This window comes from Mustela nivalis (assembly GCF_964662115.1).
Source record: "Mustela nivalis genome assembly, chromosome: 4".
NCBI classification, from domain to species: domain Eukaryota; kingdom Metazoa; phylum Chordata; class Mammalia; order Carnivora; family Mustelidae; genus Mustela; species Mustela nivalis.
The window spans coordinates 64,497,237-64,518,630 of record NC_139023.1 but is presented as its reverse complement, the minus strand read 5'-3'; the positions used below and the strand labels follow the sequence as shown (position 1 = coordinate 64,518,630).

The 21,394-nt window shown below is 52.9% G+C and overlaps 1 protein-coding gene across 7 annotated transcripts in view; it reads left to right on the top strand.

The window, feature by feature from the left end:
- AFAP1 (actin filament associated protein 1) overlaps positions 1 to 21,394 on the top strand; it is a 130,804-nt gene that overhangs the window by 99,166 nt on the left and 10,244 nt on the right. For 4 of the 7 annotated variants that reach the window (XM_082727501.1, XM_082727498.1, XM_082727499.1 and 1 more), the window contains 5 exons: positions 3,116 to 3,327; positions 7,617 to 7,762; positions 12,759 to 12,876; positions 16,440 to 16,694; positions 18,981 to 19,095. In XM_082727501.1, the coding sequence (XP_082583627.1) occupies positions 3,116 to 3,327; positions 7,617 to 7,762; positions 12,759 to 12,876; positions 16,440 to 16,694; positions 18,981 to 19,095 (846 nt within the window). The remainder of the gene's footprint in view (positions 1 to 3,115; positions 3,328 to 7,616; positions 7,763 to 12,758; positions 12,877 to 16,439; positions 16,695 to 18,980; positions 19,096 to 21,394) is intronic. The other 3 variants (XM_082727504.1, XM_082727502.1, XM_082727503.1) reach the window with 1 other exon arrangement.

Sequence of the window (21,394 nt, the reverse complement as noted above, 5' to 3'; positions counted from 1 at the left end):
AGCGGGAGGGGTTTTCTTACCTTCTATTACAATCTACCCCACAAAAAATCAGGCGACCTTTCATCAAGAGGCGGAAGGAATTCTTGGTATAAGTCACTGAGCTGGGGCATCAGCATCCCCGTTCTGGGGCATGTGCGTCTATTGGAAGACAGGCCCCTAAGGTTAGGTGGGGGCTTGGGCTCCGGGGGGACAGGGTCTGGCCGTTGGCAGCATCATGACCTTTGGTATACCCTCTTTCCCCTGACGTCTCCTCCCAGCTGATTATAAACCAAGACAGGCCTGGCAGGCAGATGCCACATGTCCCGCCCCATGGAGGGGAACTCGGGGACACTTGGCCCCACTTTACCTGTCCTTCCGTAGCTGCCTGAACTCAAGAGTAGCTCACACGGAGGCCAGGATCCCAGGGCTCAAAATGGTGGAATGCAAGAGCGTTTGGGTCTGTCCCCCCTCTGCTCAGGTGTTTGTTTAATCTCGGGCCCGTAACATTAATTTTATAGCTTTAATGAAACCTTGAGCCTCTTGCCATGGCTTTGCGAGCAATCTTCGAATTCAGAGCAAGAATAATCTCAAAACACCAGTGACATTCCCAACTGCAAAGATACTACCCATGACATCTCACCTAGTGCGATGGATGGGATCTAAAAAGAAATCAAATTGCGTTGAAATTGCCTCATGCAGTTCATGGAACTGCCCTGGGCTGGCGGGTGAGCCTGTGATGGAGAGTGCGTTTCTCACTGGAGGACCTCTGGAGGACTCTTGGAGGACCCCATGGTCCCCACATCCCCAGGCCTGGCTGCACTCTGGCACCACCTGGTGGCCGGTTTGTGGTCCAGCTGAACTATGCTTGGGGCCCATTGGGACCCAGTGTCCCCACCCCATCAGCATGTCAGGGGGCATGGGAACCTACCCTGTGACCCCCAGATGCCTCCGATGGACTGTCTTCATTTCCCTGGGCTCCCGCCCGCCGGAAGATGGGACTGTAGGGCTGCCCCTCTCAGAGAAGAGCAAAGGGCAGTGAGCCTGGTTACCACGGGCTTTCCTGTTCGTAGAAACAGGCCTCACCCGCTGTGATTTTCTTTTTGCTCTTCCCTTTTCGGAACTGAAAATAAATCTGAGAAAGGCATTAAGACGTGGTCATTTCCTATGATGTCATGCTCTAAATAAAATGAGGGTTTGTCCAATATAATCATCTCTTTTATGACTCAAATGTCAAGAGATCCATAACTTTGGTGACTGGGCCGGGTGCACTCGGGGAAGGAAATGTCCTGAGAGTGCCTTGACCTGTCCCAAGGATGACCACCCCCTGCTGAGTGGAATGTGCTCAGGAACTGCTCCCTCCACATGGCCACCGAGGCCCCGAGACACTGTCCCCAAGTGCCGAGTTCTTCAGTAGACAGTCACGTACCAGCTTGAATGGAACATGGTCACTGTCACCGAGAAGTCCACTGTGCTCTGAGGTCTTACAGCTTAGATTCCTCAAGAGACGTCTTAACACCTCACTTCCTGTCCCCGTGTGCGTCAAGGCCAGGCTCCTACGGTCGTTTCCAAGGCTCCTATCACCCAGTCATTGGATGTTTCAAGCCTTTGTCTCCCGTGCTCATATGCTGCCAGGCCTGTAGACGTCCCTGCGCCTGCCCCTGAACCACTCGGGCACGGGGGGTGTCCCTCGCGCCCACCCCAGCCACAAGGTCTGTGAGTATCCTGGAGGGCAGGACTTCCCCGTGAATCTCACTCCCCCGTGAGTTCCCTGAGTTCCTGGACATCTGCCGTACGCCACCTGCTTCCTCTTAGATACACCGCCACGTCTGGCCTTGGCCCCGCATGGTGGCTCATGCTTGGCGCGGTTCTCTCTCTCCCCTCCTTGTGCACACGTGCTCTCTCTCGCTCTCTCTCTCTCTCTCTCTCTCTGACAAAGAAAAATCTTCTAAAAATTTTTTTTAAAAGCCTCAGGTCCGGTTTTCCAGGTGGCCTGCCCCCGTCCCACATCAGGGGTAACCCCACTCCTTTGCAGAGGAGCCCCCTCAGACTCCAGTCAGACCCCAGCCTCTCTCCTCCTCCCTGCACTCCCTCCTAAATATGCAAAATACAAGGAAGTTGGGTCCCTTGCCCTTGAGCCATTGGGTTGGCTTTTCCCCCTTCTCTCTTATTTCATAAACACAGCCATGTGGGCCCCAAGTATAAGCTTTGGTTGTGGGAGAAGCAGTGCTTCTGGCATTTAGGGGTTATCAGTAGAACAGATGTCACGCTGAGCCGAAGGCAAACTTCCACTCTGCATGTTCACTTCGGGAATTCATTGAGCGAGTGTTCATCTGTTGGGCAGAGAGTGTCATGGAGCCCTGTGACTTACCTGAGTGCTTGGGTTTCTGTTTTCTGGGATTGCCTAGCACTTATCCATGGCTAATGATGTGCAGATGCAGAAACAAAGTGCGGTAGAGACCCAGAGAGAAGCCAGGTGCATCCTCCCAAACCCTTTGGGAAGGCATCATAAAAATCAGAACTGGAGAGGATTCGGGGTGTGTGGGCATGGGCACGTGTGCACATGTGTGTGAGCTGACAAGGTGGCTAGATGACTTCAAGCATCCTCGTTTTATTTCTTCCTCTTGGACCTGAGTTTTCTGTGCCATGTCGCCGCCTTCCTCCGTGTCAAAGGCAGGGGGCGGTCTCCTCCTTGCATTGTGGAGCCAGTATGCAAGGCCGCCACCCCATGAAACCTGGATCCCATGCCTCCTCAGCTCCCGTGGTGTGTGCTTGCCTGCTCATTTGTTTGTGACAAACAAGGGTGATCAGTTTCTTGTATTTGAGCCTTCCTCTTTTAGAAATGACGGTGGTGGTTCTCACAGTTCGATCCTGTGCGCAGGGGTACACGGGTCTCCCCATAGTGGTAACAGTGTCATGCAGGGTCAGAGACACGGGCTTTCAAACTGAAGCCTTTCAAGCCCTTGCGGGTGGGCTTCACCTGTCTGACAACATCCTCAAACTGCGGGAGCGCGGGGGCTTCTGGGGTGGGCTGTCTGCCTCACGAGGAGACCCAGAGCTGGCTGAAGGGAGTGGCCGGGCCGCGGAGGGTGCGGGTTTGGTTTCCGGGTGCTGACCGCCCGCCGTCGGTCCCTCGCAGGCTATCTCAACGTGCTCTCCAACAGCCGCTGGCGGGAGCGCTGGTGCCGAGTCAAGGACAACAGACTCATCTTCCACAAGGACAGGACCGATCTCAAGACCCACATCGTGTCTGTTCCTCTCCGAGGCTGTGACGTGATCCCGGGCTTGGACTCCAAGCATCCCCTGACCTTCCGACTGCTTCGCAATGGGCAAGAGGTGGCCGTGCTGGAGGTAAGGTGCTATCCGCGGCCATGCTCCCGAGATCCTTCCCCGGGGCACCGTGGCTTCCAGCCGTGTCCTTCGTGCCTCCCCCACCGCCGTGGGGGTCTCTGCTGGCCTTTTCTGTTGCCTCCTCCCTGGGCTGGTGCCTGTTCTTACCCGCTGTCCTGCGCCAGACTTCCTTTCCTTTAAAAGCCTCAGGTCCGGTTTTCCTTTCCCCCGCGTGCCTTTGCAGGGAGATGAGATACGGGACTCCGTACAGTGTACTGGTTCCTGAAAGCAGCAGAAAAATAACTCGTTTTTCCCCTGACTGTGGTCCACCGTGAAACAACGTTATTTCTTTAACTTGCCCTTAGGAATATTCTTCTATACAGATGAAACACAGGTTTTTAGACAACCTTATAGACCGTGGCTCGCGTGCCAATCCTACAGAAACAGAAAGAACGTCTTTAATTCTGAAGAGCCCTCGGCTTTGTGTGCGTTCGTTCCATGTCTGCCTGCTCTCCTGGAACGAATTCTTCTCCAGAGCAGAAGAGCAAATGGAGCTGGTTTCTTAGCTCTCTGCTGAAAACTGGCAGTGTTACTTCCCTCTGTTACACTATATATTTTCTGCCCACTGTGAATTCGGACCTCCTTTTCTCTTTTTGTGCGTTTACATTATCGTGACTAAGATGCAAAGACTCACACGCACACACACCTGTGCCCACGTACCAGGGGCGGGAACCCTCTGAGTTGGCGGACAAGGGCCGTGTCAGTGGCGGGAACGAGGCTGCCTTAGGTTTGCTCGAACAGCTTAGGGGCAGTCCCTTACTCAGGCATAGAGCCAGATTCTGAACGACTGTAGTGATAGAGGGATAGGGAGCGAGTCCAGGCCTTGGGGCCAAGATCATGGTGGCCCATGAGGCCATCTCAAAGGTCCTGATAGGATATAGGAGATTGTTTCCGAGACTCTTCACAGAAATGACTATTTTTGGTGGGGGGTGTGGGGGGAGACTAACACTGGAGTTCTTTGTACCCCGGGCTGATAGCCCATGAGGCTGGCCTGGATGGACCGCGGCTGACTGCGGCCAGCTGCAGACTCGTGGTCCTGGGACCTCCTGGAATCCTCAAGTCTGGGCCCCCATCCTCGTTCTGCCCACACTGGGATCACACCGCATCTTTTTTTTCTCCCTCAACTTTTTGATTCACCTGTAAAATGTGAGCACTGAGTCAAAGTCTGTACTTAGTAAGATTTATGCAGGCTGAAAACTGTGGGGTGCGTGCTGGGGAGAAGGTGGGAAACTGTGGCCTTGGTGTGAAATAAGGCAGGTCTCCCGTGTGAGCTTCGACAGCAGCCCGGGGACAGGGAGCAAGGGGACGGAGGTCTGAGCTGGCGCATGCCTGATCCCGGAAGGGGGAGGGGGCAGCCCCGGGGGTGGCCTGGGGAGGGAGGCCCTCTTGTGCCTTTTCCGAGTTGGACAGTGTCAGCTTTTCCGAGTTGGACAGTGTCCCTTGCATGCAGGAGAAGACCCCAGACTGTGTGTCGCCTCAGCCGCTATCCCTTTCTCCAGCTGACTGGTTTCATGGTGGCAAGACATGTGGAGAGTATGGACCAGTTCCTGTGTAGAGGCCCACTCGGTCTGGGTGCGCATGCCGTTTCCCTGCTGTTGTTGGGCTCCAGGTGGGCTTCCCAGCCAGCGCCTGTGGAAGCGGTGGTGGGTGGCACAGCACCTCCCACCGGCAGGCTCACCTGTCGCTCTGCCCCATGGCCAGGGTTTTTGACTGCGCCCCCTTGGGCTGGGTGTCTGTGTGCTTTCCACCGCACGCTCACCGGACCTCCCCTTCGTCTCTAGAAGCCTCACGTGGGAAGGTACTTCGAGGCCCTCTATGGGAACAGCCCATTAGCCTCCCAGCTGCACCTGCTAATGTCAGTTTCCAGGGATGAGGCTTGCCTGGGGCAGTCACCAGAATGACGGGCGCTCAGTGGGGACCTTGTAACTCCATTACGCCTCTATGCTCATCGTTCAGATCTGCTGTGAGAAAGGTTTCCCCTCCCTCCCATTTAATTATTAATCCCTTTCTGTATATTGGTGGGGATTCTGAGAGTATCGTTTTAATCAGTGACTGTAATGCTTTCTTGTTGTGATTTACTTGGGTAGAATCAGCCCAGACTGGGTCAGTGGAAGGCCTGAACTAGGCCCTGCAGCCTTTGCTGTGTCCTTGTGGTAAGACGCCATGGGACCTGTCATTCTTTGATAAGAATGTTCTAGGCTCAGCTTGTACCTTTCCTTGGCCCAGGCCTGGGTTCAACCATGTCTTCAGGATTCCTCCTGGTGGAATCATGGGTGTGTGTGTGTGTGTGTGTGTGTGTGTGTGTTTTCACATGTATGTATTTGTGAGCTTTTGTAGACACACGGATGTGCACTCATATATACACTTCCATATCTATTTCTTTTTAAGAGCCTTGGGATTGTAACTAATACCTCTCATTTCAGCCCAACATCACAGGGTTGGTTTTTTTTTTTTTTTTAAGATTTTATTTATTTATTTGACAGAGATCACAAGTAGGCAGAGAAGCAGGCAGAGAGACGGGAGAAGCAGGCTCCAACTGAGCACAGAGCCCGATGCAGGGCTGGATCCCAGGACCCTGAGACCGTGACCTGAGCCAAAGGCAGAGGCTTAACCCACTGAGCCACCCAGGCTTTACAAGAGAATATTTTACAAGACTATTTTTTTATGAAGAGAACAGTTTATAAGCTCCAGAGTAATTGTATCAATCTCTCATGTTTCATAGAGTGTTCAAATACTTGTTTAAAGTGCTTAGATAGAATAGTAGCAGCCAGTCACTATGGGCGCAGTCGTAGACACAGCCTGGCTGCAGATTTTGTTTTGGGGAAGGACAGAAGGACCTCCGATGAAGATAACATATGGGATTTTAATTTACCCAAGTATTCAAATGAATTCATTTTAATTCCACGAACATTGGCTACACTCTCTCTCTGTGAGGCACGGGACTGGAGTGCCTGTGGTTTGTCCTGGTGCCTCCCTCAGTTATGGCTAGGGAGGTCTGGTTACAGCCAACTGCATGAGCATGGGAAAAATGGCTTCTGTCACGTTAACGGCTCTGGGACTATTTACGATTACGTGTATCCCAAGCTATGTTCAACTTGCCAGGGCTATAAATAGAAAGCCTCATTCTCTTTAGTCCTTAAGTTAAACCTAATAGATCTTTCTGGGGAGCCCAGGCGGCTCAGTCGTTAAGCGTCTGCCTTAGGCTCAGGTCATGATCCCCCAGGTCCTGAGATCGAGTCCCGTGTTGGGCTTCCTGCTCAGCGGAGAGCCTGCTTCTCCCTTTGCCTGCCATTCCCCTTGCTTGTGCTCTTTCTCCATGTTTCTCAAATAAATAAATTTTAAAAATAGATCTTTATATTAAAAATTAGTAATTTTAATGAAAATATTTGTTTTTTCTTTCACATTCCATTAACTCATGCACTTACTAAATAGCTCAGTGTCCCTAAACCTTAAACATTATATTCTGATGAATCAGATGTTTTGAATACCAGTATAAATGTAAAATTTCTGATTTTCTAAATCACATAATGAAGACAACTTAAAAATTTAATGAACAGGATCTTAGGGCTCTCACTCAAATCTGCACATTCAACAGGTTCAATTTGGGGTGGGGACCATTTCAAACATCTCAAAAATGTCACATATAAAGCAGCTACTGACTAGAAAGCATAATCCCACTGGTACAAACACAACAGATGGAAGGAAAGTTGTTTGTACCATCTAATCAAGAGAATTAAGATGGCCTTTTCAGGCCAGGTTAGGAGGCCCCAGCAAGGGCTAAAGAGGGTCTGGTGCGCTAGAGACAGAGTTCGGGTGGGCCCCAGGGAGGCATGGGCCCCATGAGGTTTCAGGCCAGCAGAGGCTAGAGGAGCTCCTCCTGGCCAGAATTTGTTGCCGAATTAATGACGCTTTCTAGGCAACTTCCTTCAGCTGAGATTTAACTCCCCATGGTAATTTCCACACCACACACCTGCTGCCTTTCCCCAAAGTGACAGCGCGGCACCCCAGGACTCCGATTTTGTTTCCTCAGGTGGACATCATGCCGTGACATCCTGCTCCAGGACTTAGTGTGCACGTGTGTGAGGGCATCACGTGGGCCAGACCACGTCTCTGTGCCTCTTCGTGCTCCCCACGTGCTTCCAGGCGCACGCCCACCCCTCGCTGCTACGCAGGGTCTGGGCAGACGTGTGGGGGAATGAGAGACTCCTTACCGCCACTTAAATACGTGCCCACTTCTCCCTTCTCTCCAGGCCTCCTCTTCGGAGGACATGGGCAGGTGGATTGGGATTTTGCTGGCCGAGACGGGGTCCTCCACAGACCCTGGCACCCTGCACTACGACTACATCGACGTGGAGACGTCTGCAAATGTCATCCAGACAGCCAAACAGACCTTCTGGTAAGATCTGCTCTTCTTTCCCTAATGGTTACTTTTTGCGTGCATAGACTTGGGGGAGAAACCCACTAAAGACTGTTGCTTTTGTGTAATATTGATCCAGACTCTGCTGAAATATTTGTCATTTCCTCTCTCCGTGTTTTCTACCAGAGCAGGGGTGGCGAACTTTTTCTGTGAGGTGCAAGACATAAGTATCTTTGGCTTCAGGGGCCAAACGTTTCCTCTTGAAACTACCCGCTCTGCCATCACAGCCACAGACTTTGGGTAAGGGAACCAATGTGCTGTGTTCCCATAAAACTTTATTTGCGGAAACACTCAACGGACGGGATATGGGTTGTGGCCTTAGTTCACTGACCTGTGTACTAAGGGAAGAATTGTGTGCAACAAATGATTTACATCTGCTGTAAGGAAGGCCGAGTTTTCAAGGTCATGGGTCATGTACTTTCAAAACTTAAATTGTGGTTTTATTTTTAAAGAAGGTTTGTATGTATGAAAACATTGTTCTGACCCATATTTCTGTAACATAATGGCAACGAAGCTAATCATAGCAGCAGTCTTCGAGGTTAGGTCCATGTACCCCAAGGGCATTTGAGATTCAGGCAGCCCAATAGGCCTAAACTGGTTTCATGACAGTGCTGGTCGAAGGCCTGTGCCTTGGGGCTGAGAGGGTAGAGCTGCTGGACGAGGAGGGAACTCCGGCTCTGGTCCTGCATGCTTTTTACTTAGTGGAAAGTCGGGACAAGGGATCGGTAACCTCTCAGTGCCTCAGCTCCTTTGTAGAGACTGGGCTTGGGAAGGCAGTATCTGGGGCAATGACAGGAGCTTGACCTAGTCTCATGTCTCCAATCCCTGGACCCCTGCTTCTGCTTCCCTCGCTGGTAGAGTCTGCACTAGAGGCTGAGGACAGGTGGCTTGCAACAAAGCAGGTGATGGGGTCATATCGTCCGCCTGTGACGGCAGACATAGCAGCCACTGTGGGCAGACCCACCGGTGCTCTGCGATGGGGAGACCCAGTGTCCACAGCGACACTGGCCTGTTCTCCAGGAGCTCCACCGTCTAGTTTGAACAGACACATGGTGCGTGCGGCGAGTTCGCACAGTCTCCATATGTCTCTTGCGTGGTGCCATAATAGGGACATTTAGGGCTTGGCTAAGATGCTCTGGGACCAGTGGAGGCAACGTGGGCTCCTAGGAGGGATCAGGCCCAGGCTACAGCCAACTCAGGTGAATAGTCTTGACCACTTGAATTAATTTCTGCATACAACTCTTCCAGAAAATTCCCAGTGACCCTAGAGGTTTCCTAAAGTCCAGACTCCCCGTTCTTACAGACCGTCCTTTGTGTCAAACCGGGGTGATAGTCAAGTACTGACTCTTCTGTTCTCGTTCAATACAATAACCACCAAGTACATAACCACACTCTGTCCCCTCAGCCACAGGCACGTGGGTCACAGCGAGCCCCCTGGTCACTCAGCACACGCAGTAAACGAGCACATTTACTCCAGTGGCTCTTCAAGAAATGTAATATCCATAAACCAGGCCTTGCAAAATCTCCGCATCTAGAGCGACCTGAGAGAAAGGAGTTTGTGGTGGTTAACTGCTTCTTCGGAACTTGATTAACTCACGAAGCACAGAGCCCGTCGTTGTGCATGTGTGTCTCCAGCTGTGATTAGCCACTGGAAACCACACCGCAGAGCAGCCTGAGTAACCGCATTTCCCCGAAAACGAAACCCCCCTAGAACAGTTCCCCTAGAACAAAACTCTGCCTCTGCCTTCCAGATGAGTATTCATCGAACCAAATGGGGGAAGGTCCCAGGTTTGAGAAAGGACGTAGATGGCAACATTGAAAAATTACTTATTAAAAATACATGCATAAGGAGTTTAGGGCTACAGGAATTTTGCTACCTCATTAAAACCTTTATAAATGTTAGTTTGCAATAAAGGTTATTTTCGGCTTTTGGTGTTCTAGCTGAACACATGCATACAACTGGAGAGAAGAGATTTAACAAGCAATATAATTCAGAATATAAAATATGGCAGCTTGCGAGTGTCATAAATGTCCTGGGATTAAATTAATTTTTGCTTTTATGCAAATTGGCAGTTGGTTAATGAATCCTTTCAAGGTCATCGGGGGAGTGTCTGTGAGCTGGATGTGTCTGAAGGGGGAGGACCATGGTATATTTTGGGAAGAAGGCAGTAAAAGAAGGAATAGTCGTTTAACTTCTCCCAGGAGAAGTGGTGTATTTAGGAATATCAATAATGGTAAACAGTTGGAATGTATTTTCCCCAGGCCTAGCCTATTTTTAAACGAGGTGCATAGATTATATGACACAAGGGAAACATTCTGGATTTTTTCCCTGAAACTGTTTCAAGTGATGCTCCATTGGAGATCCATGAGCTATTGCTAGTCATAGTGGGTTGGGGGGGAGGCGGCACGGGGGGCTAAAAGGCCGTGGATCCGTGTGGGCAGAGAGGGCAGCAGACAGACCGGGAGGGACCCATCAACCCGAGTTGCCTTCTCACCGGAACCCCTTACAATGGGATGGACCTCGAGGGTGTTGTGCTGGGGGAATAAGACAAAGGCAAGGGGACTTACTCTGTTGATGCACTGCTGTGGCCGGTCCACAGAGGCAGGAGGCAGATACGGGCTCCCGCGGGGTGGGAGGAGAGGTGCTGGGGTGGAGGGCGGGACCGGCCTCCCAGCCACGGCAACGCCTATCCTGCCCCAGAACCGTATGCTTGGCCATGGTTAGACGGTAGACCTTACACTGTCTTTTCACACAGTACCTCTACTTCTTGGAGAGGCTTATGTCTTCAGCAAGTGGCCTGGGCCTCTCTTACGGCATTTCCACCACTGTATGTGGCTAAAGCCTCTATGGCAAGAGGAAGGCGTCCCGGGATGCAGACGGGGCTCCTGGGCTGCCTGGGGCCCAGATGTCTGTGTCAGAGGTCCCTCTCTGAAAGGCCCAGGCCACTTCCAGCTGGACCGCGCCTGTGTGGGACGTCGCTCCCTCCCACACCCCGTTGGCTCGCAGCACCCTCCTCGTGCCCGCTCCAAGGTCTGTCCCATCCCTGGGGGGCCCCGCTCTGTCCTGGTGCCCCAGCACCCAGCAAGCGTGCAACAGTCCTCACCACCAGGGCTCTGGTTTTCCAGTCAGTGACTGCCATGCAGGGTCAGCTGTGCCCATGCTACCTAACCCCCAAATCCCCTCTAATGAGACGTTTACGTTAGAAAAACTTAAATATGTATTTTAAAACAAAAAATCCTCTGTTGTGGCAGAACACTGACGTGCTTAAATTTTTCTGTCTTTCCTTCTTGCTTATTCCTTGTCTACACATTTCCTTTTCCTATATGTAATTATCTGTATTGTAGGTACAGAATAATCCTATAGGTTTTGTCTTACACATTGAAGAGCCTGCGTGAGGCAGGACTGCCGTGCCCACCTTCTCCCAGCAGAGGGCGCACCTGCATGCAGAACCACAGAGAGGGGTCCCCTGGACAGCGGGCTCCTGGGCTTCCCCAGGGAACCAGGAGCAGGCTTCCCCCAGAGACCTCATTCCCTGTCCTACCCTCACCAGTGTCCTTTTGTTATGCATCTGGTTATCCCAGAAATGGAAGATCCTGCAAAGGAACACAGTATCATTTTGGGGTTGGGGCCCCTAGATGGCTCAGTGGGTTGAGCCTCCAACTCCTAATTGAAGCTCAGATCTTGATCTCTGGGTCGTGAGTTTGAGCCCCCCATTGGGCTCCACACCCAGTGTGGGGCTTAAAAAAAAGCTTATATATACACACACACACACAGATGTGTGTGTGTGTATATATATATATATATATATATATATAAAACAGACTATTGTAGTTTAGCTGTTTAGTTATTTTAGTTCAGAGGAAGTGCTCTCGGGCTCCTTCTTCCCTGGGCACTCATATCACCCACTTTTCACAAGTCAGCCACTGGCGCATCCATCGGTGCAGCAGGCCTTGGCCAAGAGCCTCCCTGGCCAACACGGGAGGTCCAGAACAAGCAGGAGGGACCACAGCCGTGCTCTGCGGGCTGATGAGCTCTGTGATGAGCTCTGGGGGATGAGCTCATCACAGGACACGTCAAGGGGTGATGAGCGACACACACATGGAGGGGAAGGACAGCGACTCTGAGGGGTGGGGGAGTGCTGCCTACTGTGGGGGCTCAGGTGGGGCTCTCCTGGGGAAGTGAGTCCCCGCAGGGGCAGGAAGAACTGCTGCTGGGCAGAGGGGACTGCGGAGTGACGAAGAAGCAGAGAGGTGGCGGGTGGCCACCAAGCCCCGAGGGCCACGCAGCGTTCTGACTGCTCTGGGCGCACAGTGGATGCCAGTGCCGTGTACGCAGAGAGTGACCACTCCAGCTGGCCTCCCAGAGATGTGCGCTGGCTGCCGGCCACCTCCCCCTAGTTCAGGAGTGGGAGGGCCGGTGGGAGGTGAGTGGCGTTGAGGTGGGCAGCGGCGGTGCCACACGAACACGGGAACCAGAGCAATGTGTGTGGACTGGGTGCTGTAAAGAGCTGGGGGTCCATGAAGTTTCCCAAGAGACGTCAGATGGTCAGTCCCTCACTTTTGCCCACTGGGTCTATGCCTTTGAGTGTTGGCGTTGACAGGCAGGAAAATGCTGGAGAGTAGCCACAGATGGCATGTGCCCCTCGGAGGGTGGGGCCAGTGCCCCAGCCAGCCGGTGGCCAGCCGGGCGCCCTTGTTGCACCCTGCAGACACGGAATGTGTGGCATGTACTGAGCAGATCCCATGCCAAATGGTGTCTCGTGTCCAGCATGCTCTACCACCATCCTTGCCACCATCCTGCAGGGTGGCTGCTCTCGACGCTGTCCTCGGCACTCTCACTAGACACATCACGTCTGCCAGGGGTGCTGGTGTTTTTGTCCCCTGCCACCTCCGGCCCGGCCCTGAGCATCCAGCTGGACTCAGGGAAGATTCTGGATTGCTTGGCGGAGGGTCTAACCCCCTTCCTCTCCTGCAGTTTCATGAACAGGCGCGGCATCTCTGCCAACCCGTACCTGGGGAGCACCGCCAACGGCTACGCGCACCCCAGCGGCACGGCCCTGCATTACGACGACGTCCCGTGCATTAACGGCTCGGTGAGTGCATCCTCCTGGCAACAGTCCGGGCTCTGGCGCATTAGACGTGGGGCGGTGGGAGCACACCTATGCCTGGGGACCCCTGACTTCCAGCCGGGAGCCACAGGGCTTTCCGCCATGCTCTGGGGCAAGGATGAAAACTGTTTCCCCTCCCTACTCTCCTGGTTTTTGACTAGCCGTTCATCTGCATCTGCACAAGTAGGGAACCAAACCTCAGGACCCTGAGTGTCATTCAGGGTCCTCGTCATCACTTAAGTGTCTCTGCACAGCCGAGAATACCAAGTGAAGGCTAGCACGTTAGGGTCTGTAACCTGGATACATCACAAGAGAGTGCAGTGCAGGTTATCGCTCAGCAGTCAGTGCTTAGAAAAGAGCTCAGGGAACACCCATCACAAGAAGTATTGCCACGGCCAAGGCCGCCCTGCATGCTCCCTGGACCAGGCTCCGAGCCGTCTCCTGGTCCACCAGGCATGAGGCCCGCGGAGTCCGTAGGCACTCTGCAGCACTCCGGAGGGGCACTCAAGATACGAGCCTGCCATTGGTCCCCCAGGATTGGGTGGGCTTAGTCTGGACATCTGTGTCAAGATCTAGTTCGAAAGTTTGCATAGGATGTGTTGATTGTTGGTTTTTTTTAAGCTTGGAAAGTCTGTTAGATTTTTTTCTTGTTTTCCTCACCCATTCTATTCTCCATACTTCGGTGGCAGTCCGCAATCAGCTCCCTGTTTCCCATGGTCATAAAATTCATGCCTGCCCAAGGCAGGAATGGGGAGACCATAGTCTTCTTGAGGGAGGTGCAGGGGTCAGGCAAGGACTCCTGGGTCTCAGAGATAGAAACAGACTGAAAAGAAGGTTTCTGTGCTCTGGGTCAGAGGTGGCCAGCCAGTTACCACGTGCTGTGTGTCTTGTGTCCTGTGTCCCATGTCCCATCCTTTCTCCCTCCTTCCTGATTTTCTGCACGTCCCCCAGTGCTCAGGCTCTGCACCAGGGATAATGGCCTTCTGGTCCAGCAGGGCTGAAGAGGGGGTGGGGGTGTAGCACAGAGTGAGGGCCAGGCCTGGCAGGCTCATGTGAAGATCAGGGGCCACGCCGGGACATGGGAGAGGGGTAGGAGCAGAGCCACTGTGCAACCCCATCCTGCCTACAGGTCCCTGAGCTGGTTTTCTGTCTGAGGCCAGGGTGGTCAGGGCTGGGGTGGGGAGTGAGCCCCGGCCCAGTGAGAAAATGTGCGCTCCTGACCCCCATCCCCACCTCCACCCTCACTCCCGGGATCTTCAGAGTTTGAGGTGCTCCTGCTGCCCACAGCGGCCCTGCCTTAGGGGAGGCTGCATGGTGACCTCTGTGAGAGCAGGATTTCGAGCAGTCTCTGTGCGTCTTCCTGGACACAAGCCACGTCCAGGGTGGCTCCCGGTGGTGCTGGCTCCCAACGGTTCTGGGTGCCCACAGCCCCCCTGAGCAGTGTCTCCCTCATTGTGGGCCCAGTCCCCAGACCCATTCCCACGGAATGCTCTGCTGCTTTGGGCCCTCAGCCTCCGCAGCTGGACGGCAACACAAACCTGCCTCCGGTCCTGCCTGCCCCAGGGCCCCCTTTGGGCCTCGTTCCCTGAAAGGGTTTTCTCCCTCATTCCTTCCCTTCAACATGGAAGCTGCAGGGCGGGCTGAGCCCCTGGAAGAGCCCCAGCCCACCAAGCACCACCTCACCCACCAGCCCTTGCGCCTCTCTGTGGGTCCTACAGGTTCAGGCCGGCCCCCAGGAAGGAGCTTGCTTTAGGGTCCCCGCAGCGCCCTCTGTCTCAGAGAGAAAGGGCCACCGTTATGCAAGGGCTCTGCATTCAGCAGTTGTGAGCCATTCCTTCTGCACAAGGACGGCGGACAACGCAAGGTCTTGTGCACGGCGTCGGGCGGCTCGCCGGCTTTAGTGACAGCTGTCCTGAAGCTCGGGCCTCTCCTTGAAGTCTGCTCCTCCACACCGGGCCCCAGTACAAGGCAATCCTTTCCTGCTGGACTTTCCGAGCTGAACCCTGACCTTTCATTGATCTCTGTCACCCTGGGGGCCCCCATGACACCAGCCCCAGATCGAAGTCTCCAAAAGGATTTAATCCTGAAACCTCTATGGAGTCTGTTCTCGAAGCGCTCCCTGTAGCCCGATACTCTGGTGTGTGGGCAGGGGATAGTCCACCTAGAGCTTTGAAATGAGCTTTGAAACGAGCGAGCGTGTGCCGGTCACCCTCATGGGGCCGTCCCATCCGGGCTGCACGCGTGGGCCGCTGTGTTTAGATGGTAGGAGTGTCCCCGCGTCACAAAAATAGACCCCTCGAAGTGGCTGCGAAGGGACAGAGTGCTCCTCCCTTGAGGTTTCAGGCTGTTCCTATTTCCGTAACAAAAGGCTGTGATTACAGTCTGGCAGAAGGAGCCGCTGCCAGAGGGGTACAAAAATAGGGTAAGATGAGCACAACATAGGAATTAATATTTCTCTCTCCTTTTGGTAAATGCAAAGCAATTTACAAAGACCTTTAAAATGGAAAGGGCTCTGGCTGCAGTTGTAAGTTTAGGTTTTCATTTATGCTTTCATGTCCAGGCTCTGAAGCGGCCTGTAGCTATTTTAGTCCTTTGTAAAAAGGTTTTCTGCTAAGACGATGCCATTATATCCATTATATGCTGAAAGGTCCTCTTTTCTACGATGATTGCATTTCTTTCTTTTGACAGACTATGTTTTGGTCGCTGGGCTTCTTTGAGGCATAAGAGTGTGGCCACCGGGGGCCCAGTGACAGTCATCTGTTCCACCCAAGTCCCTGGGGCCTGCCTGACAGATGGGGAGGGTCAGGAGGGGCCTCTCTCCCCTGGGAGAGCCTGCAGCTGGGAGGCAGCTCCCTGTGCGGGTAGGAGTCCGGCTCTGCCTCAGTTTCCCCCTGCCTCTTGAGAGTCCCCTGGGAACCACATGGGTCAACAATTGTGAAGGACTTCAAACAACATCCAGGCGTAGTCACGACTATAAAAGAAAGTGCTTCACTGGGATCACAAGGTGCTTTCTGGATGTGGCCAGACCTGGGTTTCGCCTACCCCCCTCCCACCCCGGTCTGGCAGGCCTCTCCTTACGTCCCATGGCTTCTGCTCTCCAGATTAGAACTTCCAAAATCTGGCTCTTTGAAGAAAGAAATGTCAAATCAGTTCTTTTTTTCCCCGCTATCTTAAAAAAACAGAATGACACAAAAATTTCCTAAGCCAGTTACCCTGGGAATGATTCAAGGGAAAAAGAAACCTTGGCTGAAACCTCGAAGCAGAAACGTTGGCCGCCTGCCTGTGTGTGTGTGTGTGTGTCCCATCAGTGACCGTGTTTTACGGGGTACGTGCATGTGTTCTGGGGGTATGCGTGTGTGTGTGCGCGTTCCATCGGTGACCGTGTTTTATGGGGTATGTGCATGTGTTCTGGGGGTACGTTCCATTGCTGACCTGTTTTATGTGGTACGTGCATGTGTTCTGGGGGTACTAATAATATCTCAATGTACTAAAATCTCTGCCATGCTTTCCATGACCGAGGGCACTAATGATGAAGCTGTGTGTTGCAGTGGGACCCTGAAGACGGCCCTCCTGCTTCCGGTGCCAGGGGCCTGGGAGAAGAGGTGCTCTATGATAACGCGGTCCTGTATGATAACTTGCCGTCTCCGAAAATCTTTGCGCGCTACCCGCCTGCTGACAGAAAGGCTTCTAGGCCGCCTCCCGACAAACTGTCCTGTAACCATTACAAATACCCTCCCTCCTGCAGTCTGCCTCCCACTAACCCCTCATCTCTGGGGAGGGCGTCTCTCGGGCTCAGCACTCAGGTACAGCATCTCCTTCCATCCTGTTCTAGAATTGTCTGAATCACGGTCCTCTGCGGGGGGTGGTCACCGGTCCGTAGCAGATGAGACTCATCGAGGGTCAGGTGGGATTTTTGTCTCCACCAGAATGGAGTTTGCAAATGCAATCCCCGTGGGGTTGCCTGGGGGCGGATGGAGCGCCCCAAACTAGCTCGAGGCTGAAGAAGCCCGCTATTTCGTGGTCTAAATCTGGCTCTCTTTCTGTTCCCGGAAAAGTCCCTTGTGAGTTTTGTGCGGTACGTTGACTAAAGCCAAAGATTTTAAACAAGGACAGGAACACTAAAACATTCCAGAAGATTCTTGCACCACAGGCTTTTTTTTTTTAAAGATTTCCATCACAGGTACACGAGGAATGCTGGACTCCAGGTAGTAATTGCTTCCGATCTTTCCACGTTAAGCAGGATTTTCAGGGTACAACAGGGTTCTTCTGTAATGAGTCTGAAAGTGGGACGCCTGAAAACGAGTCGATGGTAATGAGAATTTTGGATTGTGATTGAATGATCAGTGATGACCTTGGTGTCGCGCTGCCGTTGGCAGCATACCCCGTAGTTACGGCAAACAGCGACGGCTCAGTGTAAATGTTCATTGCGCGTGGTCACGCGCTTTCCGCCCACGAACGTTGTGTGCTTTGCTCATGAGTTCAGGTGCCATGAGAATTCTCTGCAAACATGAAGCAGATGGGCACACTTTATTCTTTTTTTTTGAAGATTTTATTTATTTATTTGAGAGAGCTAGAGAGAGAGCACAAGTAGGCAGCACAGCAGGCAGAGGGAGAAGGAGAAACGAGCTTCCCTCTGAGTAGGGAGCCCGATGCGGAGCTCGATCCCAGGACCCTGGGATCATAACCTGAGCCAAAAGCAGAGGCTTAACCTACAGGCCCCTCTAGGGACACAGTTTAATTCACATTCTTTCCCCTCCATTTCTTGGGTAATTTTCAGAAACACCGAGTGCCTGGTAGGGTCCTAGCATCTCAGGTTCGCTGGCTCACGGCAGCTCCCCGCGGCCTGTCGACTCCATCCAATCACAGCCTAGGATTTGTTTCTGATTTTTAACCAAGATTCACTCACTGAACACGCATCTATCCCCATACTTGCTTTTTTGCTGGCATTCAGTTTGTTAGGTAGAAATCGTGGGACGGAATATGACACCTCGTGCTTGCATTGTCCCCAGATTAGTTTGGAATGGACTGATACATTGTTTCTGTGTGGGTTGTTTTTTTATTCATCTTTACTATTTTCAGTAGGAACACGTTTGTAAGTGGAATTATAGCACCTTTCATTTTCCTGTGCAGCTTTGGTCGTTCTCATAGGGCACCTGCTGGTTAACAGAGACCCCTTCCAATTACCAAGCACCCCCAGTGTGCCACAGGTTGTGCCCTTGTCTGGTGTGTCCTCTGCCCGTTTTCAGGAACGCCGTGGACAGGATTCAGTATCTTTATTTATTTATTTATTTAAATGAGCAAATGGAAGCTCAGAAAACTTTAACGACTTGCTCCAGTGTGTCCCAAATCCTAGAGCCAGAATCTGAAGGGAGGGCATTCTCCCCAAAGTGAGTCCCACGGCAGCAGCTCCCATCAGCACCTGCCACCAAGCCGGATCGATGACACAGCTGGGGGACCCATGGCATTTGTCGGCCTGTAGCAAAAGGGTCAAGGTGCCATTGCTTGGGTCTTAAGAACCTGTGGCTACTTCAGACCCCGTTCATACTGGTCCCATGTTGTCCCCTTGCCTCCACCTTCTGACCCATCAGTGAAGCAGAAGGTAGTTTTTTGTCCCGTGGGGACATCAGCCGACTGCATAGCCACTCAGGCCGAAATCTGGAGCTCAGCCAAACCGTTCGCCTAAAGAGCATCTCCTGGAAAGAAAAACCGTTCGTGTTTAGAAACCCAAACCTTCACTAATCACAACCAAATGCTCTTGGATACCCAATTGCCTGGTCCAGTTTCTTGATGAGCATTCATGATCCCAATAGAAATCTATATGGCTTTTATTGCATCCCAACTGGGCAAGTGCAAGTCCCTCACCGGCCTTGGACCTCAGTTCCAGACCCGCTCAGCCAGCGCAGGGAAACCACGGCAGCTCAGTGCCTGGAAGCCAGATGGGCTTTTTTTACTCCCCTTGTGTTTCCTGTGTGTGGTGGGTTAAATGCAAGATTCAGGGACTGAGACAACTTACTGAAAAAGAAGAAAAGTTGTTTTTTGTTTTTGTTTTATGGTTTGTTTTTAAATTTTCTTACTGTCTATTTCAACAGTTGAAGGGTAAAAAGCCCCCAGTGGCCTCCAATGGGGTTATGGGAAAAGGGAAGATCCCGAGCAACCAGCAAAAAAAGGTGGACTCCGTAGCCGGTGTGAAGCGAACATCTTCAAGTAAGTTCAAGGTTCAGCTTCGGGGCAAGTTTCAGGTGTGGTTTGCGGAGGTGGGGCCATAAGAGCCATCTTTCCTCCTCACCTGTGTGGGTAGAGACGCCAGGTGTGGGGGTCAGCTGGAGACGGGACTGTCTTCACCATCACTCTCCCTCCTTGCCGGATTGCAGGACGGTGCGGTTTTTCACCCAACTCTTATGACCATTGTGAAAAGCTGTCGGTTAAGTGCAGAAGGGGTTTCACGTGTTTCAGGAGGAGGTGGTTGTAGGTGCAAGGGGCCTGGGGCTTCAGGTCAGGAGACCCCGGCATGGGCGCCTGATCTACGAGTGACGTAGTGACTTTGGTCAAGCCATGTAGACACTCTAAGCTCAGGTCCCTGTGTGGGAGGCATAGACCAGTGGCCGCCGTGGTTTCTGGGACTGAAGGAATCGAGGTACTGCATGGGCCTCCAGGCACCACAACCCTGTAAGGATCACTAGGGGACGCACATTCTCACTGCAACTTGTGGTCTGCGAGCTCATAGGGACAGTCTCCCTTCCTTCTCCCAGCCTCGTCCTCAGGTAGGTGCCATCCCCTGCCCCACCCTGTGAGGCAGAATCCTCTCTGAGAGACCAAAGGGGCTCCCACTGCACCTCACAGCTGGCAGGTGACAGAACCAGAGGGACGAGCAGGCGTCCAAAGGGAGGGAGGTGAGGGCTGAGCCAAGAAGCAGCAGATACAAGTGAGGGACTCGGCTCTCCCGCAGCAGAAGGATCTGTGGTAGTGACAACACTGTGGGTTTGCTTCAGCCCTGGGCAGTAGGCGCCCTTCCCTTTGGCCAGCCGGGAGCGCTTACCTGCATGAGGCATCGTTGCCACCGGGGCCATACGGTCAGCCGGGCCATGGGCATCGAGCTGCTTGGGGCTCGCAGGAGAGGCCGAGCTGCAGGCTGTCACGAGGGTCTTGAGCTCCTAAGGGGCTTGCAGGGAGGATGGGAGTCAGACGCCAATGATGGGTTTGAGAGGATCACTTGGGAAGTAAGGAGTGTCTACACTCTCAGAATCTGGCTCCGTGTGGCCCGGAGACCAGTGTCCATGTCTGTGAAGACGAGGCCGCCTGGCTGCAGCCAGGCACCCCTCCCTGACTTACGGACCCTCTGGCCCCGTGATGGGCGTTCAGAATTTGAGAGCACACGGGGATGGGGAGGCCGGCCTCTTCCTTGGCCACGTATGCAGACGAGCCTCGGACTTGCACCCTGAGGGAACGTGTAGCCTGTGCATCCGCCTGTCTACACTTCCCCCGTTTTCACACCTGCATTTCAAGCACACAGCTCAGGAGCCAGTTCTATTGTGCTTATTTTGACCTTCTCTTTCTGGCCAGTCTTGTTTCCCTGATGCAGTTGGGTCTCTCTATAGTCATTTAAAATTGCCGTGCTGTGCACTTGGGGAGGGGGTAGCTGGTCCCCGAAATTCTGCCACGTGGAACCCGACCCTCATGGGATCTCCTCTCAACAACTTTCCTCCCCGTGCCTGTGCTCATTGCATTTCCTAGGTGATTTATCCCTTTATTTTAGGATACCTTCTGTAGGGACTCTTTATTAATTTTGGTGACATCTAATGGTGACAAAAGAGAAAAATAACTGCGTTCTGTGTTTTTGCTGAATTCAGCCAGTTGCCCGGTAGACCAGACAGGCTCTCCAGCATGGGGAACAAAGATGTGGCTGGTTACACTCCACTCCTGCTTTAGCGCTGAGGCTCTGGGAGTTACACTGTGGCCCAGGGCTATGGCCACCTCCCTGGCCCCTGCCTCCACTGGGGACTCTCACCCCACGCCCCTGCCCAGAAGTCGCTGCATGTCCCGTGGGGCTGCAGACACACAAGCCAACGACAACATTGTGGTGGGGTGTGCTGTGGGGTATGAAGCCTGCGGGGGGTGACACACAAGAGGCCCCCCGGGGGGAAATCGGGTTGTGGGAGGCAAGCAGAAGGGCAGAAATCAGTGACCCTAAATCACGCCTGTGACATCGTCCTCTCCTCACAGGCTTTTTCCAGAGAGGGTCCTTCTAGCTTAATACTTATCAAAGGCCAGTGTGATTAGAGGAGAAGAGGTTGGGGTGGGGATTTTAAGGTGACATTAAGTACTAGGGTGACACTGGCCAACTCTCGGAGGGGTTTCCCGAAGACTGGTTTCTTCCTCCTTCTCCACTCACTCCTTTTATTTTTTTTTCAAGATTTTATTTATTTATCTGACAGAGATCACAAGTAGTCAGAAAGGCAGGCAGAGAGGTGGGGGGAAGCAGGCTCCCTGCTGAGCAGAGAGCCTG